The sequence below is a fragment of the Populus trichocarpa genome, chromosome 6 (genome assembly GCF_000002775.5).
Source record: "Populus trichocarpa isolate Nisqually-1 chromosome 6, P.trichocarpa_v4.1, whole genome shotgun sequence".
Classification (NCBI taxonomy): domain Eukaryota; kingdom Viridiplantae; phylum Streptophyta; class Magnoliopsida; order Malpighiales; family Salicaceae; genus Populus; species Populus trichocarpa.
In genome coordinates, this window is record NC_037290.2 from 7,839,748 (window position 1) to 7,864,150 (window position 24,403).

A 24,403-nucleotide genomic window follows, 5' to 3' on the forward strand; every position below is an offset into this window, starting at 1 on the left:
AAATAAATTGCATGAATATATATAACTAGATTAAAAAAAATAAACTATAACAATTAAAAAATTAAAGTTGCTAGAAACCTTTTAAACAAATGAAATTTTTAAAAGATTTATTGCAAAAGAAGTTGAACATCTATCAAATACATATGATGTGTTTTTTCAAGACTATCAAATAAATAACAAGCATCAAGCATGAAAAAAGCATGAAAAAACCACGCATGATAATATAGCATGATAATATAGGCACAAGAACAAACTAAACAAAAAACATGCTAACAATAAACTTGGTCATCAAAGGTCACTAACCAGTTCAAGTTTCACAAATCTCAGGGTCATCGGAGGCTTACATGATCGTTAACTTCAGGGTCCGTGGAATTAGTCAAAGAACGCGCAAACTGACTTAGACACCCACGTTAATCTTAAAAAAAACATGATAACAATAAAGCCTTAATATATTTTTTTAATTTTTTTTACAATTTATACTTCAAATTTTTTAATATAAAAAAATACATCAAAGTGTAAGTCTACACATCCGTTTTTTTTTTTTTTTTGAAAATTTTTTTTACAACTGCAGCAAGCAGAGTACATGTTTGATAGCTAGTGTGTATATTGTGTATATTATTACATAAGCAACCCTTCACTCTGATATTCTGTTCACTAAAGCGATTGATTGATTGATTAGATCATAGGGATGGGAGGGAATTTGTAATTTTGTAAACCAAAGAAAACAGTCATCTTGCTAACGGACCCTAGGCTGCTCAGACCCTAAACAAGAAACGAAGCCCATGGGCCTCTCTTACCAACCCTAAACACGCCTTCCTATCATCGATGAATCTTTCTCCACACTCAAATTGCTTCCCGATCGCCATTCTTTTTCTCTCAGGTTACGCAATCAATTCCTTAGCTGCACTTGCTTGATAATCATTCAAATCTATTGTGGTCATTTTTACGTGCCCAATCTTTTTGTGTATCATAATTATGGATACCTGAATTTCATAATTTTAGGGTTTATTCATTTTTTTTTTTAAGAAAATTGAATTACTGTTTTATAGGGCTCTGTTGGTTTTGTAATCTTGGATTAGAAATAAAAAGAAATCCTAAAGGTATTTGTTGATCAATCAATTTCATTTCTTAAGATTAAACTTGTTGCTGATTTGTCTGTTTGATCTCTTTCTTTTAAGAAAGGTAACAAGCCATGGCGGGTGGGAATTTCATGCACAGGGTCTTATCTTATGTTGTGAATGAGCTTGTCGTCAATGGTCTTGCTAACAGGTATTCTTGATTCTATTGATTTCTATCCGCCTTTGATTTTATTGCTCAACTGATATGTAACAGTGAATATTTTAATTCTTGAACAATCTTTTTGTGTTTTTGTTTTAATTAAGCTTTTTTCTCTGACCATTGGAGTTGAATAGGTTCCTTAATGCTTCATTCAGTTGAAGCAAACGAGCGTTGATATTTTTTTCTGCAGTGCAACTTGTTATGTGCTGTGGCTATTGAAGTTGGAGAAAATTTTATTTCTGGGGCTATTTTTGTTTGCGTATAATATTAGTTCTTTTTTCCTTGCTTTGAATCATGAAGAGATTATTGGTTCATTTGACTGGATTGATGTTTTGATTAGAACTTCTTTTTAAGGTTGTTGCAGTTAATGCAATCCTCTTTGGTTTGATTTTTGAAGCAATGGACGTTTTTTGTGTAATATGCTGTTAAATGTTAGTGTTGTAAATAATTTCCACATGAGCATTTTAGTTAATTAACTGTTAAGTGCTTTAACTTAACCCAGGAAGATGGAGTTTGAAATAGCGAACTCGATGGAGGACTTAGATGATAGAGTTTAAGATGCATGCTATGTTATTTATTTTGGAGAACACACTTTATCGAATTCCGAAAACACTCTCTCACAAACATATATGTTCTTGTTCTCTCTAAAAACACCTTCCTAAATTCAAATCCAGTTCCATAGGGCTTTGCTGGTGCTGTAGAGAAGCACAAATATTTTTGAGAGAGTGTTGACCAACTTGGAGAAAGTGTACAGGGAAAAATCCCAAGTCCAGAATAAATAACTTGGTGTATTAGATGCATGCTAAACTCTATTTATCATGTAAATGTCCTAGATCAAGTCGGCTCTTTCATACTTGATCTTATTGGGCTAGGCTCAACCATTTACCGATTGGTTACAACTAAAATGCCTATGTGGACATTATTTTACAACATGTAGCTTAGAAATTGTGAAAATATTTTATCACAAAGGGAAATTTTGTATTTTTCTTGTATATTTGTGGCACTTCTTCTATATTTGAGTTCACTCTATGTTGATATGTGTTCTTCATTCTTTGGTCTTGTGTTCTTTTTTCTTTTTTTTTATCCATCATCTTGTTTAGTGAGCTTCTGGTTACATGCTATTAGTCAAAGATTGTAAGGCAAGCTTTAATGTCTTGTGGAATTCATCTGTTAAAAGCTTCTCTGATAGGCTGTCGGGATTGATCTCATTCCTTAACCGTTTACTCCCTGAAGCGAAACAGTGTCAAATCTTCTAAATTATTGTGTCTGCAGTGCAGTGCAACTTCTGAAGTTTGAGAAAACTCCACAACTGAACATTTATTTATTTGTTTGTTTATATTTCATTCAATACTCTTTTTTCTTTCATAAAGGAATAAAAACCTGATTCATTTATAGAAATGAAGCTACGGGGCTGTGTTATTCTATCAATATAACTTTCTGTATTATTATTATTATTATTATTATTATTATTTACTCATCTGATTTGGGTGAGTTGATCGAACAAAAAAGAGCTTGGGTTGTGGATCTGTGGTTTATGAATATGAGTTCTTGATGAATATCAATGATAGGATGATGTCGGTACGCCTAGGTGATAGGTGCTGGATTAACAGTTCATGTCTTTTTTGTTCCTTTTATCATTGCTGATAGTACTTTCTAGCTTGAAAGACTCGGTTATTGCTTGATGATCTTAACCTTCTCCTTTTTTACCTTTGATTCTGAACATTGTAGAGGTTTTAACCTTTTCATTATTGACCCAATTTTGATTTTTCTTATGTGGTTGCAGTCCTGCATTCCAGAGATTTGCAGTGAGGACATCGAGGAGGATTGATGATATTTCAAACATCGGTATGTTTCTATTACATTTTGTGGTTTGGACTAGCAATTGCAGGCTCTATTTGCTATTACCCTGACGGTGACTAATGTTTTGTTATGCAGCGGCAAAGAAGAAGCAAGAACTTGCTGAGCAGATGAAAGACCTCTCCAAGAATATTGACGTGAGATGTTATCTAATATTTTTAATATAATATAAGATAAGCTGGTATCTTCGGTGGCTTGCTGCTGATTGTGTGTGTATGTTATGTTTTGTACAGTCTTTTAAGAACCAGCAGTAGGGTGGAAGTGGATTTTCAGATGCGTGACTGTATGTAGCTGTTTCTGTTCCCATTGCTCTCAAGTGTCCATGGAAATGGCGATATGAACCAGTTTTGTTGTTAGCGGATGGTGCTGCTTATGAAATGAACTCTTGGTTTATCCTTCCAACTTTGTATAAAGCCATCTATTGCAATGGTGTACGTAAAGGATTCATTCTGCTGTTTTGTGTGTTGAGAAACCAAATATGCTCTCGCTGTGTAAAATGAAGTATCAATGTCCCAATAATGCCTTGCCTACTGGGATAGAATTAAAAGAAAAAAGAGAGGATGTTATCGAAGTTTGCACATAGAATCAGACTTTCATTTTAATATTAGTTTTAATTGAAAGGAAAAATAATTGAGGATGTGTTGGATTATGCAGTATGTTTAGTTGGATACATTCACATTGGATCATATAATGTAATTGTTGGGGTGGATCGTTATAACTGTAATAGCCATAAGCTTCCCGTTAAAAAAAATACTATGCAATGAACTTATTACTATTACAAGATTGAGAGTATTCATGTAGAGGTTTAATTGCAAAATGTAAATTCAATTAAGGATTAATTTATAAATAAGAATAAAATATAAGCACTAAAATAATTTTCTAAAAAAATCAGGGATCAAAATAAACCTATTATAAAGCTTTCATTACATTACAATAAATGTCGGTTGAAAAATAAATAATTGATTACGTCAAAGTTTTTTTAAAAAAAACTTTAATTAAAAGAAAAGAGACGGCAAGATGTGAAATCGTATTGGAATTGAGTAGCTTGTCACTGGTAGCATGGCATTGTTAAATTTATTGTTGACTTGTTTTTGTATATTAAAAGTATTTTTAAAAAAAATTAAAATTTTAAAACAAATTTTACTTTAGATTAATTTTTTTTTCATATTTTTTGTGTAGATATTAAAAATAATTTTTAAAATTAAAAAAAAATATTTTTTTAATATTTTTAAAAAATATTTTTTTTTAAAATAATCACTACTACGCTATAAAATATTCTAATGGTGTTATGGTCTATTGCGTGGTCTTGATAAAATTTGTTGTAATTGTTGAAATGCTTTAGAATAAAATACCGAGACAGAAGAAGGGCGAAGAGAGGAGGTTTTCATTTCTATTTTTTAGTACCTCATTTTAATTTTGATGTCTAAACCATGATGTAGTGGAAAGCGTATGTAATTGGTAGTTACAATCTGTGTTAAGACTATTGTTCACATCCTCAGAATATTGTTCACTGTAACAAAACCAAATGAGAAGGTGAAAGCACCTTTCACCTCCTCATAGAGCATTAGTTCATTCGAACCAGTCTTTTTAAACTCGGCTTCGTGGCCGATCCAGCTCAAGGCTTGAGCTATAGGTTTTGATTGGATCATCCGGGTCAATCCTATTTTTTTTATAAATCAAAACAACGTCGTTTTGGTAAAAAATAAAAAAATAGTTAATGGGTTGCAACCGGGTTTTAACCGGGTCAACCTACCGGGTCCGGGGTTGACCCATCGAGCCGGGCCGGCTTTTAAAACTATGATTCGAACAAAGCTCTGCTTTTTTTAATTCTTTTATTTTATTTATTTGGTCTTTTATTTTTTAATTTAGTACTTATACAATCCTGAAATCTATTGTTTGTGCGAGATTAAAAGGGACCAAGCTTGAAGAAAAGGCAAAAACATCTGCAAAAATTTTTTTAAAAAAATAAGAAAAACAAAAATGGTCCCTATGCTTTTTTGGGAAAAATTTTACCTAGGGGTTTTGTCAATAATACATTCTGGTCCCTTTAGTTTTTAGAAATTTGATTTGGTTTAAAACTTCTTCTTTTTTCAGTTTTTAACTTGAGAAAAAAGAGAAAGAGTTATCGAAAAACAATAGAGGAGAGAGTAGGTTGTTGGATGGCCACATCTCGGCCATGAAATTCATGATTCTTGAGTCAATGGGTTCTAGTCGACGAAGATAGTTAGATGATTAGGTCTTTTCTCTTAGAAAAACTGAGAAAGAAGATTGGACTTAATTTAGATCTTTTTATTCAGTTTATTTTTATTTTTATTTTTATTTTTATTTTTATTTTTATTTTTTGAGTGATTTCAGGATGTTTTAGGGCTTTTATGTTATATATTGAGATTTTTATGGTGTTTAAAATGAAAATGGTTTCAAAAATGGATTTTTCAGTTGAAAAACCCTTCATTTGATTTTTGGCCACCATTGGGATATCTGGGATTTCGTAGAAAGTAGGCAACGTGTCGGCTACTTTTTAAAAAAAAAAAAAATAAACAATGGTTTCACTTAACAATAAATTGGGTGTAAATGATCTATGTGTTTTGAGTATTTAAGGAGAAAGATTTAAAACCTGTTGAAGTTTGCCGGCCAAGGTTCAAATCTTGCTTTCTCCATGATTCATAATTCTTTTCTTTTCTTCTTTTTTGGTAAACTTTATTTTGACACATACAATGTCTTCAATATTTAACATCAAAGATTATCTACGCCTATGCATCTAAACTATGTTTTTTAATCTTTGATTTGTTTTTTAATTTCAATCTTCAACATTAATTTTTTATTTTTTGAAATTCAATTCTATAATATTTTATTGATTTTGAATTGGTTTTCATAATTTATTTCGATTGTTTTGTATAGAGTTAATACAATTTCAAATAAACATCTTCGTATTTGGTTTGTACTCAATTTTACAAGCATTTATTTTTGTTGTCGTGTAATTAAGTAAAAAAATAGTGAAGAAAAAAAATGCAAACTTAATAGAGTCCATGATCCAAGTCACAAATTTGACATGTTAAGCAATCAAGGTCGTGAGTTTAGCAGGTTAATCCACGAAACTCAAGTTTATCCATTATGTTGCCATCCAAGTATTTTTAAACAAAATGTCCTCTTGGATTTTTTTAATAATTCAAATTATATTTTTATCAGTCGTCTGAGTTATTTTTAAATCCATCAAGTCAACTGGATTATATAAAAATAACTCAGAAATTATTTATTTAAAGTCCGAGCTTGGTAAAGAGTTAATGTCCACGAGAAGCAATAACAATTATGGTGGAGTATATTTTTAGACACCCTTATCTCTTTTTTATTTTTTCAATATTAAGTCAAGAATTCTAAAAGGTTTCCATATAATTTCAAACTAATTAAATGATACCTAGACCCACTTTTAAAATTGTTTATTTATTTAAAAATACCTAGACCCATTTTTAAAATTGTTTTTTTATTTAAAAGTGTTTATAAATATTATGTTCCCATACAATTTGGTAATAAAAGAGATTCTTATATTGACTTTTTTTGTTCATTAATTTTTTTTATTTGTTTTTTTATTTTTCAAATTCATTAATTTTTTGTTAAATTTTTTTATAATTCCACCCTTAATATTTAGTTGATTGTGCATTATTCTTCAGTATTTTTTAACATATAATTAAATAAAAAAATATTATTTAATTTAATAAAAATCATTTTAATGTTTAAACTATTTCTTAATTTACTTTATAAAAAATTCTTACCACATTTTATTTACCGTGACCTTTGAAGTTAAGCGCATTGTCTCTTATTTTTTTAGTTTAGGTGGCCTTTGAAGTTACGCGCATGGCCTCTTATTTTTTTAGTCCTTTGATTTCTCTCACTTCAAGAACACAACTCCACAATTCAAGTTTGACCCGATCAAATGACAACTAAAGAGTTATCGAGATCTAAATATTGTGATTTTACATTCACTTTAATGAAATAACCTAGTAACTCCTAATTATAATATCCAAGGATCCAATTTGGTAATGTCAGAACGCGCAAATCATTTTCTCTAAAGAAATTTCCTCATGGTTTTACACAGCATTAGGAACTTCCAGAATTCAAGGAGAAGGATGGTATGCATTCATTTCTTTAGCACACTATGGATCCAGGTCACTGAGACTTAAAATAAGAAAGGAGCCGTAGATTTAAATCCTGTCAAGAACTTTCAACGGTTCAACATGTCCCGACCCTATCTCACCAGTCACTACTACACTAGCATAGCAAAAAATGGCGGGCCCCAACAAAACAAGATGCAAATAAGAAAAGAATTCGACCCGGTAAAAAAAGAGAATTTAACTTACCAGAGAATTTTGGGTTACACGCCGCTGGCCAAATTCATGATAAACATCTGCATGGCATGAAACTCAACCAAAATTTGAGGGGGCATTTATCTAGAAACAAAATTAAAGCAAGAGACTATCCTTTTCCTTCTTGCTATTGGCTACACTATCATCTGACATTGCAACGAGTGAACCATACAAAACTCTTACTATGCCTCATAATTTTATTCTTAAACCTCTACCTAATATATTTGTTTTGGCTCAAGATTGGCATCTTATTGATAACAGCAGACCACCAAGTCAACAACTGCATCATTTGCATAGCCCTCGTTCTCAAACCTTGTAAGCATTTGTTAGCTTTGTTGCTCTGCACAAAGCCATTCCCTTTTTTTTATGGAGGCTGTGAATGATCATCTCAAATGCACGATCATAGTATACAGCTTATCTCATGTTTAACGAGCAAGCGGAATTCTGTTGACCCACTGCGACAATAATAGAAGCCCAGTTTATCAAACTCGGTTCAGCCAAAAAGATGATAATGTAAAAGGGTATGGAATCTGATAGCACCTTTGTAATTCAAGTAAGCACGTAAGAATGGGCTAAGGCAGCTCTCCACTATTTACTTGTCCACTTCTTTGGGGATAATGGCCTTGCCAAGATAAACCTGCTGCATCTCATCTCTCCATATCTGCAAGGAAAGTATCTCATTGGTTAAATCTAACCCATCAGGACAAAAATGTTTCGGCAGAAAACAAAAATCAGGAGAAGCATATGAATATGAAAGCTGCTTGCTACCTGACCTTCCACATGTGCATCACTCTGATTACACAATGGTCTACCTATTTGCTTCTCTTTCAGATAAAAAGTAAACGAAGCCAAAAGGAGTAGCACAAAAAAACAGGGAGGGATTAGTTATGGGAGAGGGGTTGGGGGTGCAGGATTGATGCAGGAGCTTACTATATTTTATTATATATATCTTGCTTAGTAACTAAGGAGATGATGCAGGAGCTTAGCATTATTTTATTATATTTGTTTTGCTCAATGATAAAGTAGTCGTCATTACTTGATAGCTAAGTTGCCGTAGTAACAAAGAATCTCCCTGGTATAAATAGGTTGTGAACATGAGCAAATGGTGAAGTTCTAAAATATGCACCGAAACTTGAGGTTCTTATTTAAACTATCTTTGTTCCAACTTCATTCTTGCTGTTTCCTCTCCATACTACGTCAAGGAATTTGACATCCTAGTGCTTCAAGAGGGCATTGCCCACTCATTGTGTATAGTAAAAAAAGAGACAACCTTTGAACAACCCAGGCAAAAGTTCATCGCTTCTTGTTTAAACGAGTCAATATGATAAGGTTAGGAATCAGGTCCATACCGTGTCTCGAAATTCCACCCGGATATGAGGCACATTTGTCTTGTGAATATCATTTCCATCTGGTCCTCTATTGTAGTACTCTTTACCAATCCAGTGCGACTGAAGCAGAAATTTCAAAGGCAAATGCCCAGAGATTAGATTTAAAAGCATTTACTATATAAATCATAAACCCTCATATTTTGTTTAATCGAAATCAAAGTAGCACAACAGACATTGATATATTTGGAGCACATGAATTAGTCTGGTCATAAGATGTACCCATTTCAATACATTCAGTTCATTTATGATGGTTGTCACTGTCATGGGGACAAATCACTCCCCTTCAAAGACAACCCAAAACCCAAGTCAGACTAGGTTCCCCATGGAAATGAATCCAAGAAAAGATATTTATTTTGCAAACACACAATATTTGCAAATACATCTTTATTATTCTTCTTAGGCATGGGCAACAAATGATATTTTGAAAGCAATACCTGAAAGGAAAAATCTTTTCATGGCCAATTTGAATATTCTCATCCCCATCTCAGGCTATTTAACTTGTTAAGCTTATAAATTAAGAGAATAAACACTCTTGGTACAAAGTGAGTCGATGAAATAAAAAAATAAAAAAAGAGTAATCAATCAAGCAACTCAGTAATTACGATGAAGGAAACCAAGGAACTTAGTGACTATAAATGGAAAACATCAAAGATGTTGACCGTTTTATATGATTCTTTTCCGTAACAAAACTTGTGGCACCAGCACCAGATCCTTTCTTTTATAAATTTCAGAATCTTAAATCAAGCTAAGAACTTACCTTCAAAGCATGCGAGAAACCTGATTGGTAGACTGAATTTCGGGCAATCTCACACAGATCGCATGAACTCAACTTCCACACCTGTCAAGAAAGCTTGTGATAATGTATTTGACCTCACAAATCTTTCACTTCAGGTGAGAAAAGGAGAACTTACAGAAGCAGCTATGCTATATTCTTCCACCAAGGGCTCTTTTGTTAAATGGATTTGGAGCGGATCATCGGTTGAAAGGGAAACATTGAGACCCCTTAAGAAAAACATAGGGAAAGGGTTCCTATGGTAGTCTAAAAATAAGGAATTGTTGCTCAGAGGAGACATAGCCAAGCCAATCTGTATTAAATATTAAAAAAAAAGGCACCGTTGCCCATTAATGTCACAAAAAACAAAGTACATAAAATCAATTTAATATAATAATCATAATAAAAAGAATATATCTTCCATACCTGTGCCAGATAATACAAATATTGAAGTACTGGAGATTTCCTCAAATTGATCCCATGGGCAATATTATGACATGTAAGAAATGTGGCAGCAAGATGATCAATATCACCAGCCTGAAAAAGGTTATTTATGTGAGGCAGCAGAAAATCTCAACATTTGTGCAAGTAAAAGGAAGCTGAAATGAATACCTCTCCAGAATGGGGACGGAATTTGATAGTTGTCATGCCCTTTGACTCACGAAGCTGAAAAACAACGTTGAAATAGGTTAGGAAATGTTACATCAAGAGGAAAGCACTAGCATTTAGCAATTATTAATCAGCAAGTCAGGAAGAGAACAGCCAGCTAGTAGAAACATTGAGAAGGAATGTCAGATCGAGCTGCGAGAAAAGCTACTAATCCATGTTCAGAAAACATGAAATCATTTTGATGGTTACATTTTTCTATCTTATGTGGCAGAAGTTCAATCTAGATCATGACGTCAAAATGTAAAAACCTAGAATTACTTTTCTTGTTTGAGACTGAAGATATCATGACAAGAAAAGGAAAAATCATGGCAAAACATGCAAGACAACTATTTAAGATAAAGTATTGTTTCTGTTTTTGAAGCATAACAGGGACCTTGTTTAATGTGTAGAGGTTGGCATAACAGTAATAAACATAATATGAAAACGCAGGATTGAACACATTGGTCCATTGAACTGGTGTAGGCATGTGCTTCGTCGGGCGTCTTTCAGGTTTGCTTTCATCATCAACCAAGTCCAACCCAACAACCTGAGAATTAAAACAAATGATAAGCTGGCCATTATTCAATAAAAGGGGCAAATAAAGTTGGATGTCAAACACCCTTAGAGCCTCATAATGATCTCTGCAAGGATAGGAGGTTCAGGTTATGTTTTCAAAGGAGGAAACAAAAGATGATGAAATTTTAACATCCCCCAACCACCCCAGGTAATTGTATTACTTGCTTATTGTACTTGATCCATCATAAAGTTCCAAGTCACACGTTTTCATTGACAACCATGCCAGATTTTCCCAGTTACACTTGTTGAAAAATTATTCTGGCAGAGATCTCATTGACTTGTGATCTTCATTCAACAACGCTTCCCAATAAAACAAACAGATGAGAAAAAATAGCACATTGCAGCAAGGAACATTGTAGTTAAGCCCCCTTTATTTTAGTAATGTAGTAAAGGGAAGCACATACAATGTGCATATACACAACAAAAATGAAGACAAATAAAAACACCAATGTCATCTGAAAACAGAAAAGAACTACTAACCGAGCGGGACTAAATCTGTTATCAATAACTCATATCATAGTCATGCCAGTTGATGATTTTAATTGTCTACATACATAACTACTAGATCCTCTGAACATCACAACAAGAAAGGCCACGGGAGTTGCTACTAGTTTGGTGATAAAATGGAGGTGGTGAGCACCACAAATACTTTCAGTATTTCAATTCGAAGAAAATATCTTGTACACCCTGTGATGCTATCTGAAAAATAATAGTCTGTTTAGAAAATGGCAAACCTGTTTTAAGAAAACATGCAGCTGAGGATGCGAATCTGGATCAACTGTAACCTCAAAAAGCGGCATGAAGATATTATCAAGAATATTCTGAAATGATGTCACAATCCCCATTTCCTTGTAGATATTATACAGTCTTGGAAGCTGAAAATGCACAAGATATTACACAACATGAAATTAAATACTGACTAAATTTTTTATACAGGTCTTGGCATCTCATAGTAAACCAAATGCTCAACCAACAGTCAAAAACCCCAGAGTCACTCAGCTAGCTAAACACCTTTGCAAAGGTTCTGCTATTAAGAAACAAAAAAAATGATAAAAGTGTAAGCTTTTAGATGCTTCCTTGAGCTTAAGTTCACGGTGCCAAAAGGAGGGGAGACATACTAATAAAGAATTGGAATTAATTTCAGTGTGAAACAGGAATATCAATAATAATGTGCAAGTTCTGTGAATTAACATCACAGAGCACATGACACACATCGATATAAAATGGAACAAGGGAAAAGCCTCCCCGAGTATATCTTAAAAAATAACCTTCATTAATAGGGATTTAGATATATTGAGTCAATACCTGGATTAACCAAACAACATTTTCGCTGTACAATTCATTATTCACTATCCAACTAGCCAATTGGTCCCATTCACTTTGCTTTCTACCATATATTGATATTCTATATTCAGCCATCTGCAATAACAAAAACATGTTACATGCATAAGTAGTAACATTGAAAACAAGTACATGGAAAAGTGCAAGTGATTGCAAAAGCATATTGTAGATGCTTCTTAGGAAACACATCTCTCCTATTTAATCTGGTTAACCTCTAATGAAAGTAAGAGCAGCTAATGTCACCATGTGAGCCTCAATCAGGATAGGATTGGTAAAGCAAACTATCAAGATACAATGATCAGAAAAGCTTCAAAACTCTCTTACATTAATGTTATGGTACAAGTTCATCGCTCCTGTCATGATTAGCATGGTGTGTGTAGTAATAAACCAACACCTCAAATCCTGACTCACTCTAAATTCATGACTATAAAATTCAAGAATTTCGCATCCAAAAACTAAAATATACCTTCTAAGCATATCTTTCTAATCAGATCAATTCTAGAGAACGAGAAAAGAATAAACAAAAACAGAAACACAACAAAGAAACATGGTCTTAAATCATGAATTTGGTGTCACTGACATTTCTTGATCACTGTAGGCAACAAATTTTTACCAAACGATCTCGAATGTACTACTGCTTTCAAGCATTTAACAAAGAATATGCAATATCACAAGTTTAAATATCATTGAAAAATGCACAATAGAATAAGGAAACCAGAATCTACATCTATGTATAAAAATCATCTACAAATAGGAAAAAGAAGTACCTGATATTTACTAGCAACGAGATCAGAAAAGACTTGTTTTGTCAGTTCACCAAGGAAACGGCCTGCTCATCAACATACAGAAATAAGCATAGATAAGACAATGCAGAAAGTATAATTAGCAGGGAAATTACAAACTAGTGGAAAACAATATAGAACATCGTGACATAAGAACCATGTAAACACTACAAGATGCAAGCATGTAAAATGAACCATGTAACCACTGTAAGATTTGAGCATGTAAAATTAAACTTGAGTCACATGTGTGACATTTTAGTACTAGGATTGAAACTTTTTTTGTGGTTCATTGGGAGGCCTACCAGCCTTGAGCAACACACCAAAGAGGTAATCCTCCCCTTTCAACAAAACATCACTCACTCATCACAGAACTGTAACCTGAACCTCTAAGCAAGAAGTTTTGAGTTTTTAACCACTAGGTTGTTCCCTTGGGAATAGATTAGAAGAAAGTTTCCTATACAAGAAGTAATGCATGTTTTTTCATTGCCCATGTTCTTTTTTCACAATTGTGCTTCTAGAGCACAAAGGAGTGAACTTTCTATCCACCCACCTAGAAAAAAGAAATCAAAATCAGAGAGGAAATCAGTACTTTTGTACTCGAGAAAAAATTAAGATGTACCTTGGATAAGGTTATCTTGTTTAAGGAAAATCTCCCTGAGCCTACTCTGACCACAAGGATTGTACTTCAGGTTGAACTTATCAAAGCGATGAAACGTGCTCTTGTCCGCATGAACATCTAAAAGGTCAACATTGAGATCATACCTGTGCAAACAAATGTCGATAAGATACCACCATTCTCTATACAACAATATAAAAATGAGAACAGCAATAAAAGTTCCTTGCCCAGTCAAATCCAAACTCTCAAACACTTCTTTCAATGTCAAGTATGTTCCATCTCGAAAAATTACAACCTGAAACAGCAAAAAAAAGTTCAAGAAATCAACAAATATGTAATAAATATCCACCTAACAATCAGATTGTATTATAATGTTTATGTGAACATGATATTAAAGTACTGGTTAATTGCACAAGAATATGGCAATGATTAATGGTCCATTGCCAATGGTGAAAGAAAAGAAGAGAAAGGTGTACATTGTTTTAGTTCAGGAAAGAAAAAAAGGGACTACAATGCATCAGCAGAGAAATCCAAATCTTTACCTCGTCAGGCTCTTTCCTCAATTTTGACTTTATAAACCTTAAAAGATGTTTCTGGTTCATGCACGCAGAATGATGAACATGTGTATCAACTTTCCTGACATTATAGAAGTCACGATGTGGAGCACTTTTCTGAGCGAGAAACTCTCTATCCGCATTAAGCATCAGATGAAGGTTGAATTTCTGAAAAACATTAAGATAACCATAGAGCCATAGATCTAATTATTAAGGAAAAGTACCTCTTAATGAATTGTGACAGTCAATGAAAAAAATTTCTACTTGTTCTAGGAGATTCAGCCGATGATGACATAGAGTCCTGATATTTCCAATCGCAATAACTCGAAGTATGTGATGCAAATCAGTGAAAAACATTGTTGCATCAGCAACAGGAAAAAGTTCTTCCTTAGCTGAGAAAAGATGACAAAAGTAAGCATATAACATCCCCATAATGAAACAAGGATTGAATCATAACAAACAAGAAACCAAAGCTCATAGCTTACAATCTTTATTTGGATAGACATGGATGACCCCATCTTGCATCTCAAAATAATGCTGTGCAAAAAAAAATGGAAGGTATAAATTATCAAAAAAAAGTAAGTACAGCATAATCCTAACTAGTTGTTCCACAAAATGCCAAAATCAAACACATACTCACATCAGATTTTCCCTCTGGGGTATAGGAGAACGGGTCAGGATTAGGCTTTGGTGTACTAGGGTCAGAAATAATTTCTTTCTCCCATGGAGCAATAGCTTCCTTGAATACATATCTTTTTCGCATTTCAAGGCATTCTTGAAGAACTATATAGGAATCCACTTCATCTGGTGATGGCACCTCTGCTGAAACAAAATAAAATTTGAATAATTCAAATAAATAGACTCGCATACAAATTAATTAAGAAAATAAAGAGACAAGTAGAGACGAGCAGAGAAATTTTATACATGTATACATTGCAGAATACACGTGTATTCTGCATCATTCCTTTTAAAGAACTTGCATACAAACATATGTATGTTTCATGATAAAACTTAAGCAACTGGTTGCCTTTTGCAGCCATTCAACATGCACTGTTATGGAGTATAGCAGCAAATTCAGACACTATGCTCAAAAATTCATTGATTAGGATAAGACAAGCCCATTAGATATTCACCATTCTATGAAAAAAGAAAAAAGCAAGCCAAACCAAGGATAATTAACAGTAAGTACAGATGAGTAGTAGTCAATACCCATAGGAGAAATTTTAAGTCGAGCAAAAGTTTCTTGTTCTGGCTCTTTCCTTAGAATATCAGCTGCAAAAGGATCTGGCTGAACACCATGCAGGTCACCAGACACGCTATGGGATCGAATCATGCTTGAAGCAGGTATAGGCATTTGGTCTCCATTTGCATTAATGTGTTGTGGTAAAACATCCTTTATATCCTAAACATGCATGCCACAAAATTAAGAACGGAAGGAAACTCAGTTCAAAATGAGCATTAATTGTGCACACATGCACATGTTAGAGAGAGTGATATGCATTTGCAAGATCAAAAACTCACAGCATTTCCATTGATATGCAGATATGTAGTGTCTAGTTTAGAATTGCCAGTCATATTATCTTCATCATCTGATCCTTCCACGCTGTCAAAGGCACTCGCACTGGCACCAGGAGACTTTGGAGAAGTTGGTCTGATAAAACTTGCAGGTCTCTTGACATGTCCAGCAGATTTCCCTGGGACAGAACAATACTGGATTTATTCAGCAAACAGGATTACAACTCTCCACCTCTAATGAAAAGGTGAAAAATTAAAAATAAAGTAAAGAAAATTGCAATAGAATTCCAAGTCATTTCGAGTTAGTACCATTTGAAGCTATAGCTAAAAAGGGCAAAGAGGGAGTAGGTTTTTATTAAAAGGCACAGAGAAGAGCAGCAAAGTTCAATTGTTGGAGGACAACTGTAATTGGCTAGATAAAGAAGCCAATAGGACTCTGGAGCATTTCCAATGTGTTTATCAAGTCGATTTAGTTTAATCCCAAAGTTTAGTTTCCTTATTTGCCTTTGCCACATATAGATTTCCTCATGAATGATGAGCTTTCTACCCCGAGAATTCATAGCAGATAATAATTTCTTACACTTTACCTCTTCTACAAGCTAGATATTAATAAAGATGATTCTGGTATTGCTTGGTTTAAAATCCATGCATAATCTATTTTTTATTTGTTCATCCCTCTTTTAGCATCATCCTTAAGAATTGCAAACTGGTGATTATTTATAATGCAAATTTCTTTCAAAAAATTGATAGGTAGGAACTTTGACCAGAAACCAGGGACTTGTACTTAAATGCTCGGGGTTTTAAATTTACCTTAAAACCCCAACTCCTTGCTCTCGCAGGCATTTCAACAATACTAATAATCTCCACAAGCAGCAATCATATTAAATACAAACCAGAAATCAACCATTCACATAAATATATTATATTGAATATATCATACACACAACAGAGTTATTAATTTAATCTAAAATACTCCTGAAGTATCATTTAACTGCGCTGTTATAGATTATTATAAATTAAATTATCAGAGCCGTCGAATTCAAGCCTAGCTTAAAATATTCACTCCGGCGAGAAGTCCGGCATGGTCATACCTTCAAGCAAAGTATGAAGCCTAGGCAATCCAGCAGGAATCCCTTCGACATAAAGCACCTGACCGTTACGTTTCTCCTCTCCATCAATTCCACCACCAGAAATTGCCGTCACATCCGGTAACGAAGCTGAGCCACGCTTGTTGTAGTGACCATTACTCCCTTTCCTCCGTCCGTGACTCCTACTCTTTTTCAAATTCTGCGGCGACGATCCTCCGCCGTCGGAGTTGTCGTCTCGTTCTCGTTCTCTCTCTACCGTCTTCGCGAACTCGAGGAGTTGAGTTAGGGTTTTGCGGTGCATATAATAAGCGGATACTGCCACAAATGATGCTCCTACTAGAGCCGCCATCGCTAGATGCAGCGCGTACGCATCCATTACTTTCTCTCTCTAAAAAATATCTCTTTCTTTCTCTCTCAGGAAAGGAGGATTTCTGCAGGGAAATGGTGAGAGTTGTGGATGGTCTGGCTGAATAGTAGAGACTAGAGAGAGGGGCAGGCGAGAAGAGGAGGTGTGCGTTTTTTTTTTTAGCCAAGCGCGGCTGGTTTGGATATTTATAGGCGAAATTTAGAAGAGTCCATACTCTCTCTCCCTCGCTCTCTCTCTCTCTCTCCCTCTCTCTCAGAGATTTAAAAAAAAAAAGTTTAAATCAGTCATCTAGCTATATAAATTTGCTCATTAAAAATTAACATCAGCCAAAATTACCCTTTTACTATATGAAAGGGCATCTTCATAGAATAATATAGAGTTGTTTTTCTTTTTGATGTGCCGACGTTAACTTGATGTACTAGTCGGTTTAAAGGTTGTTTTGTGCCTATAGAAGGGAGAGAGCAACATTTAAGAAAATATTTCATTTACAAAGAAATTATTATAATGCTTAAAGGGAAAAATAAAAGTTTGGTTAAGATTGCAATTGAGAGTGCATTTTATACAAGAAGAAACATATCTATGTGTGACTGTGTCATTACATGGCTCATGTAATAAAATATTATTTTAATAACATGTATATACTTTGTGTTTTAATAAACAAAATGCTAAAAGGAGTTATTAAATAGGCTTTAAAACAAATCCTTCTTAATGTTGCATGGATACTTTCTGAAAAGCCTAAAAACATTTGTATGGGCTCGAGCTATCACGCCTGAGCCAAACTTCTATCAGGGTGCATGGGCTCGGGGCCCGAGCCCATCAGGAGCAAGCCTATTAATGGGTGGATGGCCAACCTTGCTGGGTGTGTTGCCTAGCACCCTTAGTGATGAGCATGCGCCCGGTACTCCTATGAGTTTGGATTGTCACGTTCAAGCTCGACATATTGCACAACACCCTTAGTGCTAAAAGTGACACATCCAGCCTTGTCGGGGTGCTGGCATGCTGCCCAGCACCTTTAGTGCTCGGCATGCACCCCACCACCCTTTTGGGCTCAGGTTACCATGTTTGAGCCCAACATGCTTGGGTTAAAGCAGCGCACTTGGATTTATTTTTCATATTTAATGGGCTCTGAAACCTTATCCGAGCCCAACACTCTAATGATATTTTTTTTCAAGACATCACGCGAATCCCTCAGTATTTTTTATCAATCCAGTCGTATTATTTTGAGTGGAATACGACTCAAAATATCACAAGAGTAAAATTACATTTTAGTCTTTCTTCTCCACAAAATGACAAAATTCATGGATCATAAATACATCATGAATCCTTCAAACTTCAAGTCTATGATCTCCTTATTCTTAAAACTTTCACACATATATATTTTAATGTCTATTTTTCTAAAATATAATTGCACTTTCTCTCTCTACAAATTACTAATTGAAGCACTGGAAAGTCCCTACATTCATCAAACGAAACTTTTTACAAGTACCAACTACTAGTCACCTGGTTAACTAGACACCACTTGTTGTCACATTTCAACTACGTGGACTTTTCATATCAAGTCATCAAACGCATTGGTAAGAAAGAATGAATCAGATTACTCGAACTAAAAGATTAATCAATTATCCAACACACCAATCTTATTTTTAAATATCTTAAATTTTAAGATTTATCATATTTTATAGTTGGTTTATGTCACAATAAAATGATTGTGATGAGAAAGCTCAAAAAAAACTTTTTAAATATGAAAGTTGAACAATCTCTCTAGCACATATAACATTAAAAAAAGAGTTAAAAATATAGATTTTCACCCCCGCTATTGCTAATAAGACATGGTTTTATGCTAAAAAAGTAATGCTAAACTAGCTTGTGTAAGCAAAATAAAAAATAGAGAGAGAGCTTTTTGAAGTTTTGGTGGAGGATAAAACAGAGTAAATCCTATTGTTCCGAGGTGACATTATTAATTCTGAAGTTTAAGAAATCAACTGAAATCACGTATAATTAGAGGACCGGTTTTTATTTATTTTTGCCCGGAAGATCAGGGCCACTTTCTAGTTGATTTACTTTTCAAAGGTAGCTAAAAAAAAATGCAGAGGGGAGTTGCTTTGTAAAATCGCCGCTTTTGTGCATTTAATGATTTTTTAGTAGTATATTTGTCCGCAGGACGCTTTGAATCGTATTATTTTAAAATAAAAATTAAGAAAAAAAAAAAAAAAGATGAGAGTACAGATTTTTATTTTTCCAACGTCATTAAATCCAATCAATCACTTCAATCTTCAGACCTATCAACTCAATTTCTTATTTAACTTAAATTTTAAATTAAATTATATAAAAATTAATTTAAAATAAATTATTCAATTTAATAAATTTAAAAACAACTTTAATGACTATCAAACATAATATAGCTTCCAAAAAAAAAATTAAAACGGCTTTTGTTTTTTAATATTAAGATGATGTCAGATTGGATCAACCTTAGTCACTCTGTGATCTAAGTTATAGGCTTCAATGATTTTAATAACTTTGTTGTTTTTGTAAATTATTTTTATTAAATTTCAAGATAACATTATATGCCTTCAAAATTAAGCATCAATCCTAAAAAAATATTTATTTGAGATCGTGATAACCCTATACAAAGTAGAAAAACATAAACCATGAATTCATTTCTTCAACCAATCAAATATTGAAGAAAAGTGAAAACACTATTAGAAAAAATTAAAGAACAAAAAACTAAAACATATCAAGTTTGATGGGTAAATCCGTGAATCGAGTAATCCGGTTCAACACGTCAAACCTGCAAACCGGGTAATGAACTCTATTAGGATTGATAACTTGTTTTCTCTAAAATATTTTTATTTAACTACATAATAAAAAAATAAACGATCACAAAATTGAGTATTAAACTAATATTTAAATTGTTTTTTTAAACTATGACCTCATAGAAAGTAAATCGAAATAAATTATGAAAATTAATTTTCAATCAGATAAATATCAAATAATGAAATTGAAAAAAATATTTTTATTAAAAAAAAAGTTAAACTTGTCATACCCGTCAACAAGCCTATGAACTTTTTAAAATTTAATAACATGTTTTTTTAACTATTTTTTTAACTATACAATAAAAATAAAAATAAACGATCACATAATTATAATCAAGTTCAATTAGAAAAAAAATTACTCCGCTAAACCTGCAAACCGGGATAACAAGGATTGACTCGTCAAACTCACAAATTAAGTTATTGACTCCACAAAGTTTAATAATCTAATTTTTTAAAAAAATTATATTTAACTATTTTTTTTTAAATAGATCATATCGTGATGCTTTAATGTTTTTCTGATATCATTTTAATGTTGAGATTTTTTTTAATGCTGTAATAATTATATAAAAAACAAATTAAAATAAATCATTAACTTTAAATCCTCATAAAAACATTATTTAATAATAAATTAAAAAAATCAATAACAAAAGAAAAAAAAAGAGTCAAAATGAAAGAAAAATATTACTTACAATCCGATAATAGGTGTAAAGTAAAGTGTTTTCCCCTTTATACTTAATGTGGGTTTTGTTATAAATTTAAAGTGGGTTAATTAATTTTGATTAGGATAAAAGGGGCGTGATGCAGGGTTGGAACGCATAGTCGGGCTAGAGGGAGAGTGGGCCAAGAGAGGGGCTTCGTGTAATTAAAGGTGTGGACTGGGAGTCCTTTTCGTTATCCATACCACATCAAATACGCCAAGGAGATGCAACACACATAACACACATGTTGATTGTCAAGATCCTGTGTTTTTTAACGGTTGGAAATTATTTTTGAAAAAAAAATCAAATTAATTTTTAAAATTATTTTTAGATTGTTTTGCATTTTAAAATAAAAAATATTTTAAAAATAACCATTATCACAATACCAAACAAATTAACTTTTCAAAATAATTTTTATTCATAAATATATTAAAATAATATTTTTTTTTATTTTTAAAAAATTATTTTTAATATTAGCATATTAAAATAATATAAAAACACTAAAAAAATAATTTAAAATAAAAAAATAAAAAACTTTAATTTTTTTTAAATACTTTTGAAATGCAAAAACAATATCTTGATGGAGTAAGGGTTGGGAACACGGTGCAAACCGCGTTCTAAAAAATTTTGATTTTTTTCGTTTAAAATAAAATATTTTTTGTGTTTTCAGATCATTTTATTGTTCTTATGTTAAAAATAATTTTTTAAAAATAAAAAAATTTATTTTAATATATTTTTAAATAAAAAATACTTTGAATTGCTATTGCTATCGTAATCTTAAAACTGTCCTAAGTATGTATTGTTACTTTTTAAAGTATTCAATCTCTTTCCATAGATTAAGATTGAACTAAGCACTTCTTAAAAAATATTTACGTATATCAGTATTGCTGCTCTTATATTAAAATGCATGGACAGGTAAGGTATCTCGTATCTTACAAAGAATATTACCTCATCTTACAATGCTTTTTTAATGGCTTTCAATGCACCTATATCAACACGGAGTTTTAAAGTCTTTTCAATAATAATTACAATAAATAAAATTAATAATACGTACTGACTTTAAATATAAAAAAACGTTTCAAAAAGAAACATCAGTGCGTGTGGCGTTAGACTCCCGCGAATAAATTGTACTTCCACTTGGTGACTGTATTTCATCATCCTTTATTCCTTTCTCGATTGTTGTGCATTGCCTTATTAAAGTTTATTTAATAATTAATATTGTTGTACAAATTATTTTTTAAAAATATATTAAATTAATTGTTTTATTTTTAAAATTTATTTATGACATTAAAAATTAACATATTAAAATAATTCAAAAAAATTAAAAAACATTAATTTAAAATAAAAAAATAACAAAAAAATAGATTCAATCTCAATACCAAAAATTCCCTTAATTCATCCAAAAACATTTTAATAACGCTACATCCAATTCCCATCCGTGCTAAAAATAAAAACAACCCCCCAGACTCTTTTGCATAGCTTCACTGAAGATTTTCTTTTTTTCAGTTCAACATTCCTTTTTTTTTCTCCTTTTTTTCTCAATTTTTTTCTCAATATTTCTACTAATTAATAAAATTATTTTTAAACTAGTCAAGATGACTAGGTTACGTTGAAGTAACCCCTCAAAAGATTTTTTTTTGTTAATTTTATATTTTTCTCAATTGTATTCTCAAGTTTTTTTACTAGTCATTAAAATTACTTTTGAACTGGTTAAATTAACTTGGTTATATTAAAAAAAAATTATATAATTTAATTTTAAATTAAAAAAAACAAGAGGTCGGACTAAAATTTTTTAAATTTAACTTATTTTACTAAATTTAACAACAATACTAAATAATTCTCTAGGTTTGAATTTTTTTATTACATTTTAAAAAAATGATCCTATTTGCAGTATAATCCGAACCTATAAACTAGCTGTATCCATGGCGAATGTGCAAATCTTGATGTTCATGTGCACAACCGAGGTCTTTGAAATTACAAGTGTGTTACATGTTAAAAAAAAAAAATTGTATCTGGTTGCCACTTGTAATTATACTTGCAATATTGCTCTCTTTCTTTAAATTAATAAAAACCTAAAAGGTAGGGATAACATGCTGTTGTTTCCCACACAAATCACTTTGAATTGGAATAGTTTTTTTTACAGTAATTAATGTTTTTTTTTAATTTTGTTATTCAATACAGTGGTGTTAGAATTTGGCGTTAATAGTTTGTTTCTATAAACCTCTAACCTAAAAACTAGTAAATCAGTGTTAAATACAAAAAATTTTAATTGGAAAATAAACTATGAGAAAAATTATTGTGATTTAAGATGAACATTTGTAATAAATTAACTTAAATTTTAGATGAGAGAAAATAACAAAATCAGTATAAAAAATATTAATTAGTGATAAATCACGTAAACTTCTTGATAGGATAGAATAATTATTTTAAAGGAAGAATTTATGTAAATTTAGGGTGAAAGTATTTAGAAAAATAGAAGAAAATCAAAATAAATTAATGTATGATTTTATATGCAAATAGCGCTAACTGTCGGTATTAGCCCGGCGTATAATTGATAATTGCATAGCTTTTAACTGAAAGAGAAGGAAACCTGATGGAAAAGTTGAATTATGAATGAAAGTCCCAATGAATTGTTTGAAAATCTTGAAAATCTAAGTAAATAAAATTATACATAAATTCAAATTTTTTATGTAAAATTTTTTATTATTTAGTTTTATGATATTTAGCATAATTCTAATTTGAATGTTGGATCACGATAAAATTTTACATTTTATAATAGGATAAAAATATAGAAAAAAACACTAAGAAAATCAATAGTGGTATTGGTGTAAATAAGTCAAAAAAAAAACAAGAAAAGTTACTGTAAGAAATAAATATACAAGTGAAGTCTGTGTTCATCATGATTTCATGAACTGCCTACTTTTGCTCACCCTAATGACCTATTTTATCTCTGTAAACATAAAAAATGACCTTCCTTGTCTCGACCTCGTATTAGAAGAGAGGACATACTACTCAGCCAAGTGCCTGTGATTAAAGGAGAAGATGAGTATATGATTTAGCACTGTACGCCATTCGGGCTTGCCGTGACAAAATATAATTATGCTTCTGGTAACATATCTATAATTGTATGATTTGATATAGTCGATGGACCTTAGAAGAGCTCGGCAGTGTATGGACTGCGCTCGTGAAGCAGAAAACTATTTTGAGTGTTTTTTAAAAGTATATTTAACATAAAAGTATTAAATTAATATTTTTTTTATAATTTTAATGTACTAATGTTAAAAATAAAAAATATATAAAAATTTATTTTGATGTATTTTAAAATGAAATATTATTTTAAAAAGTATCATGTAATATAATTTTAAAAACAATTTAGATATGGTTGTGACACTTCATATATTTAGGTGATATGCATCGATCCAAAGAAGGTACACTAACCTACTATAGCTAGATCTAAACAAATGAAGAAATCATGGATAGAAGTAATAGCTCAACTGGTCAGGTTTTGGATTTACTCATTAATGATCATAAGTTCGAGTCTTCTCAGGGCCATTGAAGACTTATATAGTCGTTAGCTTTATGAATCATATGATTAGTCGATCGAGGAACATACTAACTAACGTGAACATCCACGTTAATCGGAAAAAAACCAGGGATATTAATTAGTATATTTGATCAATATGGAGCAAGAAGACAGGAGATTTGCATTCTCTCTTAGAATCTTGTCATAATTCTACAACAATAGTGATATG

The 24,403-nt window shown here is 32.0% G+C and overlaps 2 protein-coding genes across 8 annotated transcripts; one reads left to right on the plus strand and one right to left on the minus strand.

The window, feature by feature from the left end:
• The first annotated feature begins 724 nt into the window (after positions 1-724).
• On the plus strand, positions 725-3,720 carry LOC7468060 (uncharacterized). 5 transcript variants are annotated; one of them, XM_024603421.2, is made up of 6 exons: positions 773-880; positions 1,050-1,100; positions 1,183-1,269; positions 3,062-3,123; positions 3,214-3,272; positions 3,369-3,720. In XM_024603421.2, exons 3-6 carry the CDS (start codon positions 1,193-1,195, stop codon positions 3,387-3,389), a joined length of 219 nt encoding a protein of 72 aa, XP_024459189.1. In that variant the 5' UTR covers positions 773-880; positions 1,050-1,100; positions 1,183-1,192; the 3' UTR covers positions 3,390-3,720. The 5 variants fall into 5 exon arrangements, with proteins under 5 accessions (XP_024459187.1, XP_024459189.1, XP_002308226.1 ...); XM_024603419.2 differs by lacking the exon at positions 1,050-1,100 and having other exon boundaries at positions 725-880; XM_002308190.4 differs by lacking the exon at positions 1,050-1,100 and having other exon boundaries at positions 845-880; positions 1,179-1,269.
• Positions 3,721-7,464: 3,744 nt separating this feature from the next.
• LOC7468061 (AMP deaminase) lies at positions 7,465-17,324 on the minus strand. 3 transcript variants are annotated; one of them, XM_024603418.2, is made up of 20 exons: positions 16,777-17,321; positions 15,692-15,864; positions 15,380-15,572; positions 14,811-14,989; positions 14,656-14,707; positions 14,435-14,562; positions 14,159-14,338; positions 13,844-13,911; positions 13,620-13,762; positions 12,986-13,047; positions 12,183-12,296; positions 11,612-11,752; positions 10,696-10,848; positions 10,266-10,319; positions 10,080-10,190; positions 9,793-9,966; positions 9,639-9,719; positions 8,843-8,941; positions 8,034-8,154; positions 7,465-7,948 (listed from the first exon to the last, which is right to left on the minus strand). In XM_024603418.2, the coding sequence occupies exons 1-19, from the start codon at positions 17,147-17,149 to the stop codon at positions 8,086-8,088; spliced, it is 2,547 nt and encodes an 848-aa protein (XP_024459186.1). In that variant the 5' UTR covers positions 17,150-17,321; the 3' UTR covers positions 7,465-7,948; positions 8,034-8,085. The 3 variants fall into 3 exon arrangements, with proteins under 3 accessions (XP_024459186.1, XP_024459185.1, XP_052309900.1); XM_024603417.2 differs by having other exon boundaries at positions 14,811-14,992; positions 16,777-17,319; XM_052453940.1 differs by lacking the exon at positions 11,612-11,752 and having other exon boundaries at positions 14,811-14,992; positions 16,777-17,324.
• Positions 17,325-24,403: the final 7,079 nt, after the last annotated feature.

Coding starts and splice junctions, on each gene's coding strand:
- LOC7468060 (XM_024603419.2), top strand. CDS start 1,193: ATGGCGGGTGGGAATTTCATGCACAGGGTCTTATCTTATGTTGTGAAT. Junction 3,124..3,213: donor TGATGATATTTCAAACATCG/GTATGTTTCTAT, acceptor TTTGTTATGCAG/CGGCAAAGAAGAAGCAAGAA. Junction 3,273..3,368: donor ACCTCTCCAAGAATATTGAC/GTGAGATGTTAT, acceptor TGTTTTGTACAG/TCTTTTAAGAACCAGCAGTA.
- LOC7468061 (XM_024603417.2), bottom strand. CDS start 17,149: ATGGATGCGTACGCGCTGCATCTAGCGATGGCGGCTCTAGTAGGAGCA. Junction 12,297..12,985: donor TCGTTGCTAGTAAATATCAG/GTACTTCTTTTT, acceptor TTGTTATTGCAG/ATGGCTGAATATAGAATATC. Junction 8,155..8,842: donor GGGTGGAATTTCGAGACACG/GTATGGACCTGA, acceptor CTTTCCTTGCAG/ATATGGAGAGATGAGATGCA.